The 12,071-nt window shown below is 37.6% G+C and overlaps 1 protein-coding gene across 1 annotated transcript in view; it reads left to right on the top strand.

Moving 5' to 3' along the window:
* Nucleotides 1–4,718, top strand: part of lrrc75ba (leucine rich repeat containing 75Ba) — a 45,609-nt gene extending 40,891 nt beyond the window's left edge. The window contains exons 4-5 of the mRNA XM_067395154.1: nucleotides 659–1,004; nucleotides 2,710–4,718. Of these exons, the coding sequence (XP_067251255.1) occupies nucleotides 659–1,004; nucleotides 2,710–2,943 (580 nt within the window). The 3' untranslated portion in view covers nucleotides 2,944–4,718. The remainder of the gene's footprint in view (nucleotides 1–658; nucleotides 1,005–2,709) is intronic.
* Nucleotides 4,719–12,071: the final 7,353 nt, after the last annotated feature.

The following is a 12,071-nucleotide window of genomic DNA, read 5'->3' on the forward strand; positions in this document are numbered from 1 at the left end:
TTCCAATGCAAACAGTTGCTTCTCACGAGTTGGCAAGCACAGATGTCAGTCAATAATTAACTGTGTACTCAGTTTTTAATGTTTCTTCTGTTTTATATATGCAATGTTCTTCGTAAAAGCTACTTCTCAAGCTTGTGTTAAACAGTGAAATTACTTAATAAATAAACATGTAATTGCTACATTTGTAATTAATTGTTGGGTAAGATGTAATACAATCCATACAGGTGAATTTGCTGAAAAACACTCATTTTGATTAAGTGTAGCCTACTTTTCCTCAGCACATAATTAATGAAAGATTGTTATGGATTATGGTACGATTGCTCGGATTTGATCTTTTTTAGACTGCACAGTAAAGTACATGTAACACTCACTGACATATCCCACACTCTGACCCCACCACAGTGGTCTTCCTTTCCCCTGTCTCTAGAGATTAAAATACTGGAAACAGAAAGTTAATACAGGACCCTGCTCCTAGCCAGAAGAGAAGGATTTTAATATAGACCAAATATCCAAATCTCAATTTGTTAAAGTCGCAGCATTATAAATGGTCAGATTTACAGTCCAAATCACCCGAATGCTTATATATCTTTTTCTTTTTTTTTAGTTTTCTCATTTAATTCCTCAGTATATAATAATTGTTTTTTTCTCTACTTTTCAGTCTTAAAACAACACTTCAGAAGAAGCTCTGTAGCGACTCGGTGGACCTCTCTGGCATCCCTTTATCAACTCGCGACATACGGCATGTGGCGTATTACCTCCAGACCAGTGGGGGCGCTGTGATATCCGTAGATCTTAGTTTCACTGAGCTCCGGGACGAGGGCCTACGTCTACTTCTGCCCTTCCTGGGTGCATTGCCCAAACTCACAACACTGGCTCTCAATGGGAACCGTCTGACTCTTGGCATCCTTAAAGATCTGAGTGAAGCCCTCAAAGAATCCAAGAAGTTCACATGTCTTGCCTGGATTGACCTGGGCAACAATGTGGACATATTTACCATGCCACAGGTAAAACAAAAGAATCTTAAAATCAATCACAGTCCCCCTTAATATAGTATTAACACAGTGATAAATACTTCTTTTTGTGTGTAACACGGTTGTACTGCAAGATATAGGCACAACATGGATTAGCCAAGTAGGACATCCTTGATGCTCCTGGAGCAGTATTCTTTGAACAAAGAGCCTTAAGCCTTACCTACCCCTAAAATTAGAGACAAGAACTTTGTATACCTATCATTCATATCCCCAAGCCTTAAGCATAATCCGCTTCCTCACTTTAATGTTGAACAAGGACCATCAAGGATGTTGATCCAGGATCATGTTCTTCTTGGGTGAATCACGTTATGCAAGATGAATATTTGTTTGACACGTTTTTCATCACAGTTTTCAACTGACAGGGCAAACCATAACATTAAAGTGTATTTGGATGGGACTAGTTTTCCCTGAGGAAAAGAGCAGTTGGTTAACATTAGTTAATGCTTTAGGTGTCCTGAACTAACAATGAACAGTCAATTTACAGCATTTTTTAATCTTGGTTCATGTTAATTACTACATATACTAATATATTATTTTAAACCTGCATTATAAACAAACATGAGTTAACAATGAACAATATTATAATTAAGAAATTAACATTAACCTACACTGCAAAAAATGATGTTCTTACTTAGAGTTTTTGTCTTCTTCTAGTCAAAATATCTTAAAGTTCTTAGATCAAGAAGCATTTTCTTGACAAGTAAAAATTATTTTCTTGTTTTCAGAAAAAATAAGTCAAAAGTTTTTCCTTAAAACAAGCAAAATAATCTGCCAGTGGGGTAAGTAAAATAATCCTATATCAAACCAAAAAATGGGCTATATAATCTTGTTTTCAGTTTGTTTGTTTTTTTGCAGTGTACATGAATAAATATTGTTGCTTTTTGTTAGTTCATCACACTTAATGCATTAACTGATGTTAAAAGTTAAAGTGTTACCATTATTTTTTCTTATTATTTAGTTTGAACTTTGTTGTATATGATAAATAAATATGGATTTAGGCATGTAAAGTAACAGTTGGTTATTCAAGTACTGCTGGTATTACATTTAATATAAGAAATAAATTACATAAAGAGATTCCATGAACTCATCCAGAGCACATGACTTTCTGTAACATCCACATCCAGATAAAAGACACCCCAACCTTGATCCCCACATTGTGTAACAGCAAAGACTTATATATAGAAAGACAGTGAACTCATATTACTATGAATGGGAGAAAGTGCAACGCACAGTATGGAGGAATAAGTCCTGCCTTCTAAATTACAGAGCCATACACCAATTGGTAAAGTCATTGCTTCACTGCAGCTTCCATTAGAAGCTCCGGTTGCTCCAGTCAGTGATCTGAGACGCTCGCTTATGATTGCATTGGTTGGTCCAGCCTGAAAAATTTAGTTGTTTTTTTTGCATGATTTGAGCATTTAGAACCGAAATTTATGAGATAGTAGTTGTCAGATTTCAAATATGTAATTTATTCGTAATCTTGGTGAACAGCTTTTGAGAATTTGATGTTCCCCCATTCAAAGAGATAGGAGCTGTGCTTGCATGACTGAAATAGCTGTCCGAGAGGCGTTTTAAAGATGGCCGCCAAATGACTCGCCTTAATGGGACTTTGGTAACAGTCATTATCTGAAAGTAATTGTAACTCAAAGTTGTTTAACTGTTTCTACTCTATTCTCAGCCTCTTCTGGTGGCCCTACGGCGACGCTGTAGTCTAAAGAGCAGTCTGCCCACCATCTATGAGTACACCGAGGGTCAGCCCTATTGCTACCACATGGAGAGTTCCATTGAAGAACCCAGCCACTACGAAGAAGAGGAGGACGAAGACGACGAGGAAGAGGAGGACCTGGAGCCATGGAGCATTGGGGAACAGAAAAGTTCAGGTAGTTTTACCCTGCGCCATTGCGAGAGGTGAACCAATCACGTTCATCTGACGATGGGATAAAGAAAGAATGGGAGAGCGCAAGCAAGAGATTTCTCTTCTCTCTGTACCATTTCTCCCAATCAACACCTTTTACCATCTCCCTCCTCCACCGCAGCTCCATGACCTTCCCATTGTGGTTATGTGTGAACCAACAGCATCACATTTAAAGAGCCACCTAACCACCTGAACGCAGCAAACGGTGAAACACGCCAGTTTGAAACGCTCTCAAAGCTTCACCATTGACTTACTGTGTTGGCAGATGACGCTCCTTGACTCAAGGTGAGGGTTCATTGGAGGGGGCCACAGAGAGTCGCGTTAAAGATGCTTTCTTACGCCCCTCTTCGGTCACAAAGAACCAGTGACGGACAGGAAAAAATGCGAATAAAAAATCCCAGAGTCAGTCGACTGGTTGATGCATACCAACGGTGGATTCGAAGCTCTACGGATCCTGCTTTTAACTAAGGTATGGTTTTGTGGGGTCGGGTCAGGTTTGGTCGTATTTGTCAGTGTTGCATTGCTGAGGCCGTCTCTGCCGCAGCAGACTGGACCTATCACCACTCTGTGTGTGCTCTACTAATCTCCCAACAAAAGCCATGAAACCAGCTCAACAGACTATAACAGCCGACCCACGTCACGTGACGCAAGCAAAACTGCTATGTCAAGACTTTTGCTTTTTCCCCCCCTTTCCAAAATGTTCACTTGTGAATACCCGCGCACCACTTGTCATGTAGTTGTGAATGATGATGAATTGCCAGCGGCTTGTTTTTGTTGTCTACTAATGATGAACAAAGCTATCTTAGAAGACAACAGGTACATTTCAACATGGTTTTTGTTGTATAAGATACATTTTTTGTTCTATATGAAGGTTTACTGAATGATAACATCTTCTTATTTATGTTAAGTCATAGTCTACATCCTAAATATACCTCTTAAAATATGTCTTGATGTCTCAAAGCAGTGCTGTTCCCTTTGGAATGGTCCAATGAAATATGGCGTTTAATTTTACTACATTTCTGTATGGTGAATTTTAATATCTACATACTAGTCTTGATTAGTCACATCTGGTACACTTTACTAAAACTTTGTTAACTGTTCTTAACCTCATGCTCAAAATAATCTTGGTTTTTTAAATCTAATTTTGGCAGACAAGTCATTAATGTCAAAATAAATGGACCTAGAGCTAATGATTGTTCCATGGCCTTTGATTACCTGAGCACTTTAGTCTGTTTTTCATCAGGTTTGTGACTGAAAAGCTTGTTGTAGCATTGCCGTCTTGTAACACGACATTTTTACGTTATTCTCAAACAAAAATGAGCCAAACAAATAGTTACTGTACTAACCAGCACTTAGTTAAATGTCAGTGTTATTTATGATATATGTATTATTTTAAATGTGTCAGCTGTGTTTAATGTTATCTTAATGTTTTCTCAGTGTTGTCGTTGACTTCAGACTATTATATTATATGTAATATTCCACACCAACCATCATCACAGGGCCTCAGCAAATTCAAATTACATGCAAAATAACCTTTCCAAGACTGGATATTAAAATAATCTGGACTATCTTTGCATTTGTTGTTTGGCCCTGTGTCTAGATCATTACAATTACCAGGCTTTTGATGTGATTATCTGGGATGTTTAACCTGCGTAATGCTGTATCTGTTACTCATAAACACTATGACGGTGTCAATACCCACAATGCTAAGTACACTAATATACTCAGTGGCAGGTTTTTGATAGAGGGCAGCTTATTTGTCATGTTGTTTGTGTAAGTCTCTGTCTGTGTCATATACAGTGTCCTCTTAATCTGTACTTCAAACATCATGTATTAAACAGTTTATAATACTGACTGTTCAACGCTTCTGTAATAAACTTTTATTGATAACACCATGGGTGTTGTAAAATAATACTTGCTTGTTTATTTTTAAGAGATGGCAAATCGGCGTGAAAGCGTTGAAAATGATGGTTGAAAGTGTCTGTGGGAGGTTGGTGAAGTGCCCATCTGCTGATTGATGAGCTGGAGTCCACGGAGGAGACGCAGAGAAGTTTTTATGATGGGGATTGTGCTAGGATCTGTGACAGCTTAAGGGAATATTACACACACATAAAGTCTTATGAAATGTTAAAGAAATAGTTCAATAAAAAATTCTGTTATTTACTCACCCTCATGTTGTTACAAACCTATATGCAGGTTTTTTTAAGAATAGTCATTGGAAACCATGGAATAGACCATGGAAACTTTTAAAGTCACCATGAAATCAAAATGGACAATTCTTATTTTTTATGGAATTTCCCTCCCTGTTGCAGCAACATCTTTTCTCTGAAAACGTTTACTGACACGAGGCAGGACAACCTGTCACTCACATGAGATCACAGCAATAGCAAACCATAACTATCCACTCAATTCTCGATGGAAAAAATCAAGTCTCGCTCTTACATTTTTTCTTATTTGAGAAGCTGTTTCACTTAGATATATGTCTTAATAGGGAAGAAAGTACTATTGCAACTTCCATTTCATGCTGACTTTGAAGGTGCTAAAGAGGATGTTTTGTTTTATACATTTTTGCAATATTACTTGAAACTGTCTTTACTAACTGATAAAAGACTATTTATTAGGTGCACTGAAAGGAATAATATTAATATACATAATCTGTGCACGAGGTAGGGCCTTAAAAACATCAGCCAATCGTTTACGTGATCATCGCGTAAACGATTGGCCCTCTGGCTTGTCAATCACTGCCATGACATTCCTTGTGAGAGACGAGCGCGGCTGCGCGCTCCACTAACTTTCCACACTCCACAGGCGCCGCATGCAATGTTTTTGTCAGGAGACAGGAGTAACAACTGCAGATTATGAGTTACCTGCGGTGAGTCCGACGTAATGAATCCAAAAAAACACGACACAGCAAATGCCGGTTGTAAACACTCGTGTTCCAATAGAGTGCCCCAGGGATGACGCGTTTTTGTAGGCCAACCCGGAAGTTAGTGGCGCACGGGTTCTCTCGACTGAAAGCCTAGCATTTTTCCCATAGACTTTTGGAAAATCGTAGAAAATAAGCTCTGTGTTTAACAAATGGTTATGACACTTACACGTTTTGTCTATCAAGATAATCTTTACAAGTTAACACAACATAAATACATTTTGAAGCCTAAATAAAGTCGGCAGATATAAAAAGCTAACAGTAGGCTATAAACGGACTACAGCACACCATGGTCGCGGATCAACGTCACCACCACCAAGCGTCCTCAAACTTTATTTAGAAAACAACTCTATTTAAAAACAGGCTCACTGATTATGATCTGCGCTGTGTATGAATACTTTTCCACTTTTTCATGAGAAATGCTGTCCTAATGTCCTGTTTTTAATTATGACGTCTAAAGTCCCCACCAAAGGAAGTAGTCCCTTTTAGCAACTTGTTAGCAACCGCTGATTTTAAGACACAGTAAAAGTAAAAAAAAATCACAAGTGGGTTATAACTGGTGTGTTTTATGTCATAGATCAAAACGTAAAAGTATTTAGAGGCTTTGTTAACCACAGACCTTATTTCAGGCGATTTACCAAAAACCCATTCAAAAAACCTATAGACATTACGGCGTTGGAACCGGAAGTCCTAAAATGCTAACTCGCTTCCGGGTTTTGCCTACAAAAATGCGTCATCCCTGGGGCACTCTATATGCGTTCCTTTGAAATGAGCTGTGAAGGAGGGGGGCTGATGTTTTTACGCATGCGCTCATTTCAAAAACTAAGTAACAGTTTTTGGATTCTCAGTCGACGAAAAAATCCTCTCTATCACCTTTAAGCTCTAAAATGAACAAAACCTCATAAAAGCATGAAAAAGTAGTTCATAAGAGTATACTGAAGCTATGTGGTAGTTTTTGTGAGGAAGAGCTCAAATTTACGTGAAAATCTTCACCTTCAATGTACATTTCTGATCAAATATGACACAAATTTGATGTCGATGGCATTTGGTCATGAACCAATATCCATTGACATTTGATGTCCAACCTCGCATGATATTTCATGCTTAATCTTTTTCTTATTCAAAACTGTTGTATGGCTTTAGAAGACTTTGAATATAGCACACAAATCATATGGACAGCTTTTATGTTTCTGTTTTTGTTTGATAGCTCACTATAAACTATTACATGAAAAGAAAATTATTTTATGTTTCATAGAGCAAATATGGAGTGTCTATTTACACCAAGTGACTCTGTCCACCAACGTCTGTTTGTGCCAGACGAAATTACAAAAGAAAAAAAATGAATTGTTTGATAACAGGAGCAGTGGAGTGGAATGATCGCGAATGAGTTCAATTCTGGCTTTTTCCTAACTCATACTTTTTCCTTTTCCCATCTACATCAACATTTAATTTAAATAAAAATTAAGAAAATATACTGTAATAAAGTGGTAATAAAGTGCCTAACGGGTATAAAATAGTGTTTAATGGGTTGGGTTAGGAGTGGGGGTGGCTTTAAAGATTGGGACAATTAATGTTCCATTAAGGCACCATTTATTTGTGATCTTAATAATATACACTGAATATGTTGTTATTATTGTATACTGTTTTATAATTTACTACTATACACTGAGGTGCAAATACTAAATAGCATCTTACTATTTACACAGAAAAATACTGTTTTCACTAAAATAGCATCTAATGCTAAGAAAATACTGCTATTTTCACTTAGTGTAAATATCATCTATCTCTATTTGCACTTAATGTGCCAAAAAAATAACAGCAACAGGTTTGGAATGATGAAATAATGACAGAATGTTTTATTTTTGGGTGAACTATCCCTTTAAAACTGCAGTGTCATCTTTCTAGAGAAACAGGATGCAGACGCCCAGTTCCACTCAAATACGGAGTTGGGCTTGTATGGTTCTTGTCAGTGTGTGTATATGATAGTGGTTATAAAGAGAGTGTGTGTGTTAAACATCTGTAAACAGATCTTCAGCAGTGTGTACTCTTGTTATTGTCACTGTGATCTCAAACAAGAAGTTCAGGCTGTTCTGCTCTGTTACATTTGGTTGTATAAACAGTGACGCTGTAACAGCTTTCGAGACAGTCCCGTTGAGGTCTTGGGAATTATGCATGTCATGGTCTGTGTTGATGTGACAAGCATACAGACCCACGTTACTGCGGAAGAAATACTGCCAGAGTCCTCGTCTGCCACCCCATGGCTAAACAAAACCTACTAAAAAATTAAATAAAGGGAAAAAAATAATAAAAATAAAATATGAATTTTCTCACGAAAGCACCATAAAACTATCATTATAGCAGCCCATTCCAAGTCTTCAGTCACGTGATTGCTTTGCGTAAAGAACAGGCCTTTAATTTAATACTTTATATAAAGGAAAATGTACAAACTCGTATCACTCTAAAGGCTTGACTGTACAATGTTTGTCTTATTCTTATTACATGAATACTCACCAAATAAATAAGTGGACATCAAATGTCGTTTTGAGTTGAAATTATTTTATAATTGTGCTTGTAGGCCTACTTGTAAGTCTGCATAAATCAGAAGTTGCAATACTTTTTTTGACCTATATCCAAGAGTCAATATTCATGTTTGGGCTTCTAGACAAACCTCTGGTCACTCGTGCCAGTGCCAAATGTCAGTTTCAGTGGTGCCAACAGTGGAGTTCTTGGGCTGTGGACAATGTGAAACATGTATTGTTCTCTGATGAGTCCAACTTCACTGTCTTCACTCCTGTGCGAGTTACGGTGTGGAGAAGCCCCAAAGAGGCCTAAAGGATTAGTTCACTTTCAAATAAAATTTTCCTGATAATTTACTCACCCCCATGTCATCCAAGATGTTCATGTCTTTCTTTCTTCAGTCGAAAAGAAATGAAGGTTTTTGATGAAAACATTCCAGGATTATTCTCCTTACAGTGGACTTCAATGGACTCCAAACGGTTGAAGGTCAAAATTACAGTTTCAGTGCAGCTTCAAAGGGCTTTAAACGATACTAGATGAGGAATAAGGGTCTTATCTAGCGAAACGATCGGTCATTTTAAAAAAAAATACAACTGTATATGCTTTATAAACACAAATGAGCGCCTTTGCATGTGCTTCCGCCTTCTGTATTCTTCAAAAAGTTTACGCTGTATGTCCTACGCCTTCCCTATTCTACTTACGAAAAAAAAACATAACTGGCGCTGCGTTCGTTCTGTAAGTAGAATAGGGAAGGCGTAGGACATACAGTGTAAACTTTTTGAAGCTAGATAAGACCCTTATTCCTCGTCTGGTATCGTTTAAAGCCCTTTGAAGCTGCACTGAAACTCTAATTTTGACCTTCAACCGTTTGGAGGCCATTGAAGTCCACTATAAGGAGAATAATCCTGGAATGTTTTTATCAAAAACCTTAATTTCTTTTCGACTGAAGAAAGAAGGACATGGACATCTTGGATGACTTGGGGGTGAGTAAATTATCAGGAAAATTTTATTTGAAAGTGAACTAATCCTTTAAAGGATTAGTGAAAATTCTGTCATTTATTACTCACCCTCAAGACGTTCCAAACTCTTAAGACTTTCGTTCATCTTTGGAACACAAATGAAGATCTTTTTGAGGAAATCTGAAAGATTTCTGTCCCTTCACTGACTGCTTTTGTAACAACCACTTTGTTGCTTCAAGAAGTTCATAAAGAGATTGGACAAGAACAAACCTCTTCCGAAAGCTCAAACGTGCTGCGTAACCATCAGGTTCATTCTCGTGTGTTAAGCAGCACATTTGAGCTTCCGGAAGAGGTTTGTTCTCGTCCGTCACTCAGATTCGGTTGAGCTTCTTTTTATGTTTGCTGATCAGTGTTTACATGTGAGTAAAAGCCTAAACTAAACCTGTTCATCAAAAAAAAAGCAAAAAAAAAGCAAAAAAAAAGCGAAAGAGTCCCTTCAGAAAAATTGGACTAAACCGCTTGATTCACATGGATTAGTTTTCCGATCTTTTTATGAACTTTTTGAAGCGTCAAAGTGGTAGTTGCAAAGGCAGTCAATGGAGGGACAGACATCTCTCAGATTTCATCAAAAAGATCTTCATTTGTTTTCCAAAGATGAATGAAGGTCTTACAGGTTTAGAACGACATGAGGGTGAGTAATTAATGACTGAATTTTCATTTTGGGATGAATTAACACCCAGACTGTTAATTGCATGCCCACAATAATGTTTTTGTGCTAAGGTTTTGAAGACATTATTAAAAATCAGATACTTTTGAACAAACATTCTATTAATGTTACTAGAATGTTACATTGTTTTATAACTATAAATGTTAGGAAAGCTCCTTAAAAAATGGTGACAGACTCATAAAGATTCATTGTTGAAAGTCACCTTTTGTGTTCCACAGAACATAAATATATATGTATGTATAATAAATATGTATAATATAATATAATAGTATAATATCTACAAATATATGTAGGGACATTTTTGTTGTTTAATTTTATTGACATGCCAAGAAAATATTTTCCATGTATTTTTCATTCATTATGCTCAGTCTTGAAGGTTCCCGTGGATTTTTATTCCCAATGGTGCACTTTATGGGGCCTTCTGTGCTGTCAAAGCAAGCAAGACCTTTTGATCAGAGCTCACAAAATGTCAGAGCACAGTCAGGCAGCGGTAACCCCACCAGGCTGAACTTTGAAGCTTAAGAATGTACGCCTTCACTTATCTGGACACTTGGTACATTTAGTTCTGAGGATGTTTTTCCTCTTAGAACATTCAGTTCAAATAACAAACAGCGTGATGGATTGGCTGGGTCAGGCAGCATCCGTTAAACATGAGGGCAGGGAAGGTGATTGCTACAGAACTGGCAGAGATGGACATCAAACTCATTACTCTGTTCTTTGCAAAGTCTCTTTGCCATTTCTGTCTCTGTACTCTGTCACATCAGTCAGGAGGATGAAGAATGAGCGAGCATAGAAGGGCTGTTGCTTTCTAAGAGATCTGCCTCTATAGGAGAAAAACAGCTATAGAGCAAACCAAATGATTTATATAAAAATACAAAATCTTGATAAAACAGATTTAAGGAAACTGGAATATTATGTCCCAAAAACTGGCCTCTTAGACTAACACTAGAATAAGTCCTACCATAAAGTATGCTACAAAGCTCAAATTGTAAACATTACATCTATTTCTGAATGCTCTAATGTACATCTACAATCTACATAGACTCAGAGTATGCTAAATACTAATGCTCACTAGTATTACAATGTAGGCTACACTATAAAATGTACGTATAGCTTACTATAGTATATAAGCTACCTGTATGCACTCTATACAGTATACTAGTACTATATACTATACAAAGGGTGAATTCAGGGTGATTGGGATACTTTTTGCCATTGAGATGACCCAATCAACCAGAATTCACCCTACTTAGTCCATTCTATAAAGTATACCTGTATGCATACTCTATACAGGATAGGCAACGTTGTTCCTGGAGTCCTGCAGTAATCAAACACGTCTGAACAAGCTAATCAATGTCTTCAGGATCACTAAGGCAGGTGAGTTTTTTTCAGGGTTGGACCTAAACTCTGCAGGACAGCGGGCCTCCAGGGCTGCATCCGAAAACATAGGGAGCTGACTTGTTGCCTCGCTGCCCTGTCAGGCAATGACTTTGCAGGCAGCTTTTGTGCATGAAGACACTTCACGGAACTGATTTCCGACAGAGCAAAATAGCGCAAGCTTTGGTAAGAAACAAATATTTATTTACTACGGTAATAATTTCTCGCAGGAAATGACATCAGAAGTAGAAAACGTTGTGTGTAAAATGTACATTTACACACAAACTGACCAGAAACTGCAAATTTCAGACACCGTCTTTCTTTTTCTAGCTCAACTGTCATAGAATTGTGGGATATCAAAGCCAGAGAAGGATACATCTATGCTGCCTTCAAAAATCTATCAGATTGGATTGGTTCTAAGTCAGAATGCTGCCTCATTATTAGGCGGCTCCTGCTTCAGCATCATGTGCATGCGTCGTGCTGCTCACATGATCAGCTTTGGCCAATACTGATCCGGCATTCATACGTAAACATGGAAGCCGTCACTGTGCTTACTGTGTCACCGGCGTAAGGATAATGACAGGGAAGACAACAGATTGTTGAGTAAATTTTTTTTTTT

The sequence above is a fragment of the Chanodichthys erythropterus genome, chromosome 9, assembly GCF_024489055.1.
Source record: "Chanodichthys erythropterus isolate Z2021 chromosome 9, ASM2448905v1, whole genome shotgun sequence".
In the NCBI taxonomy this organism is placed as follows: domain Eukaryota; kingdom Metazoa; phylum Chordata; class Actinopteri; order Cypriniformes; family Xenocyprididae; genus Chanodichthys; species Chanodichthys erythropterus.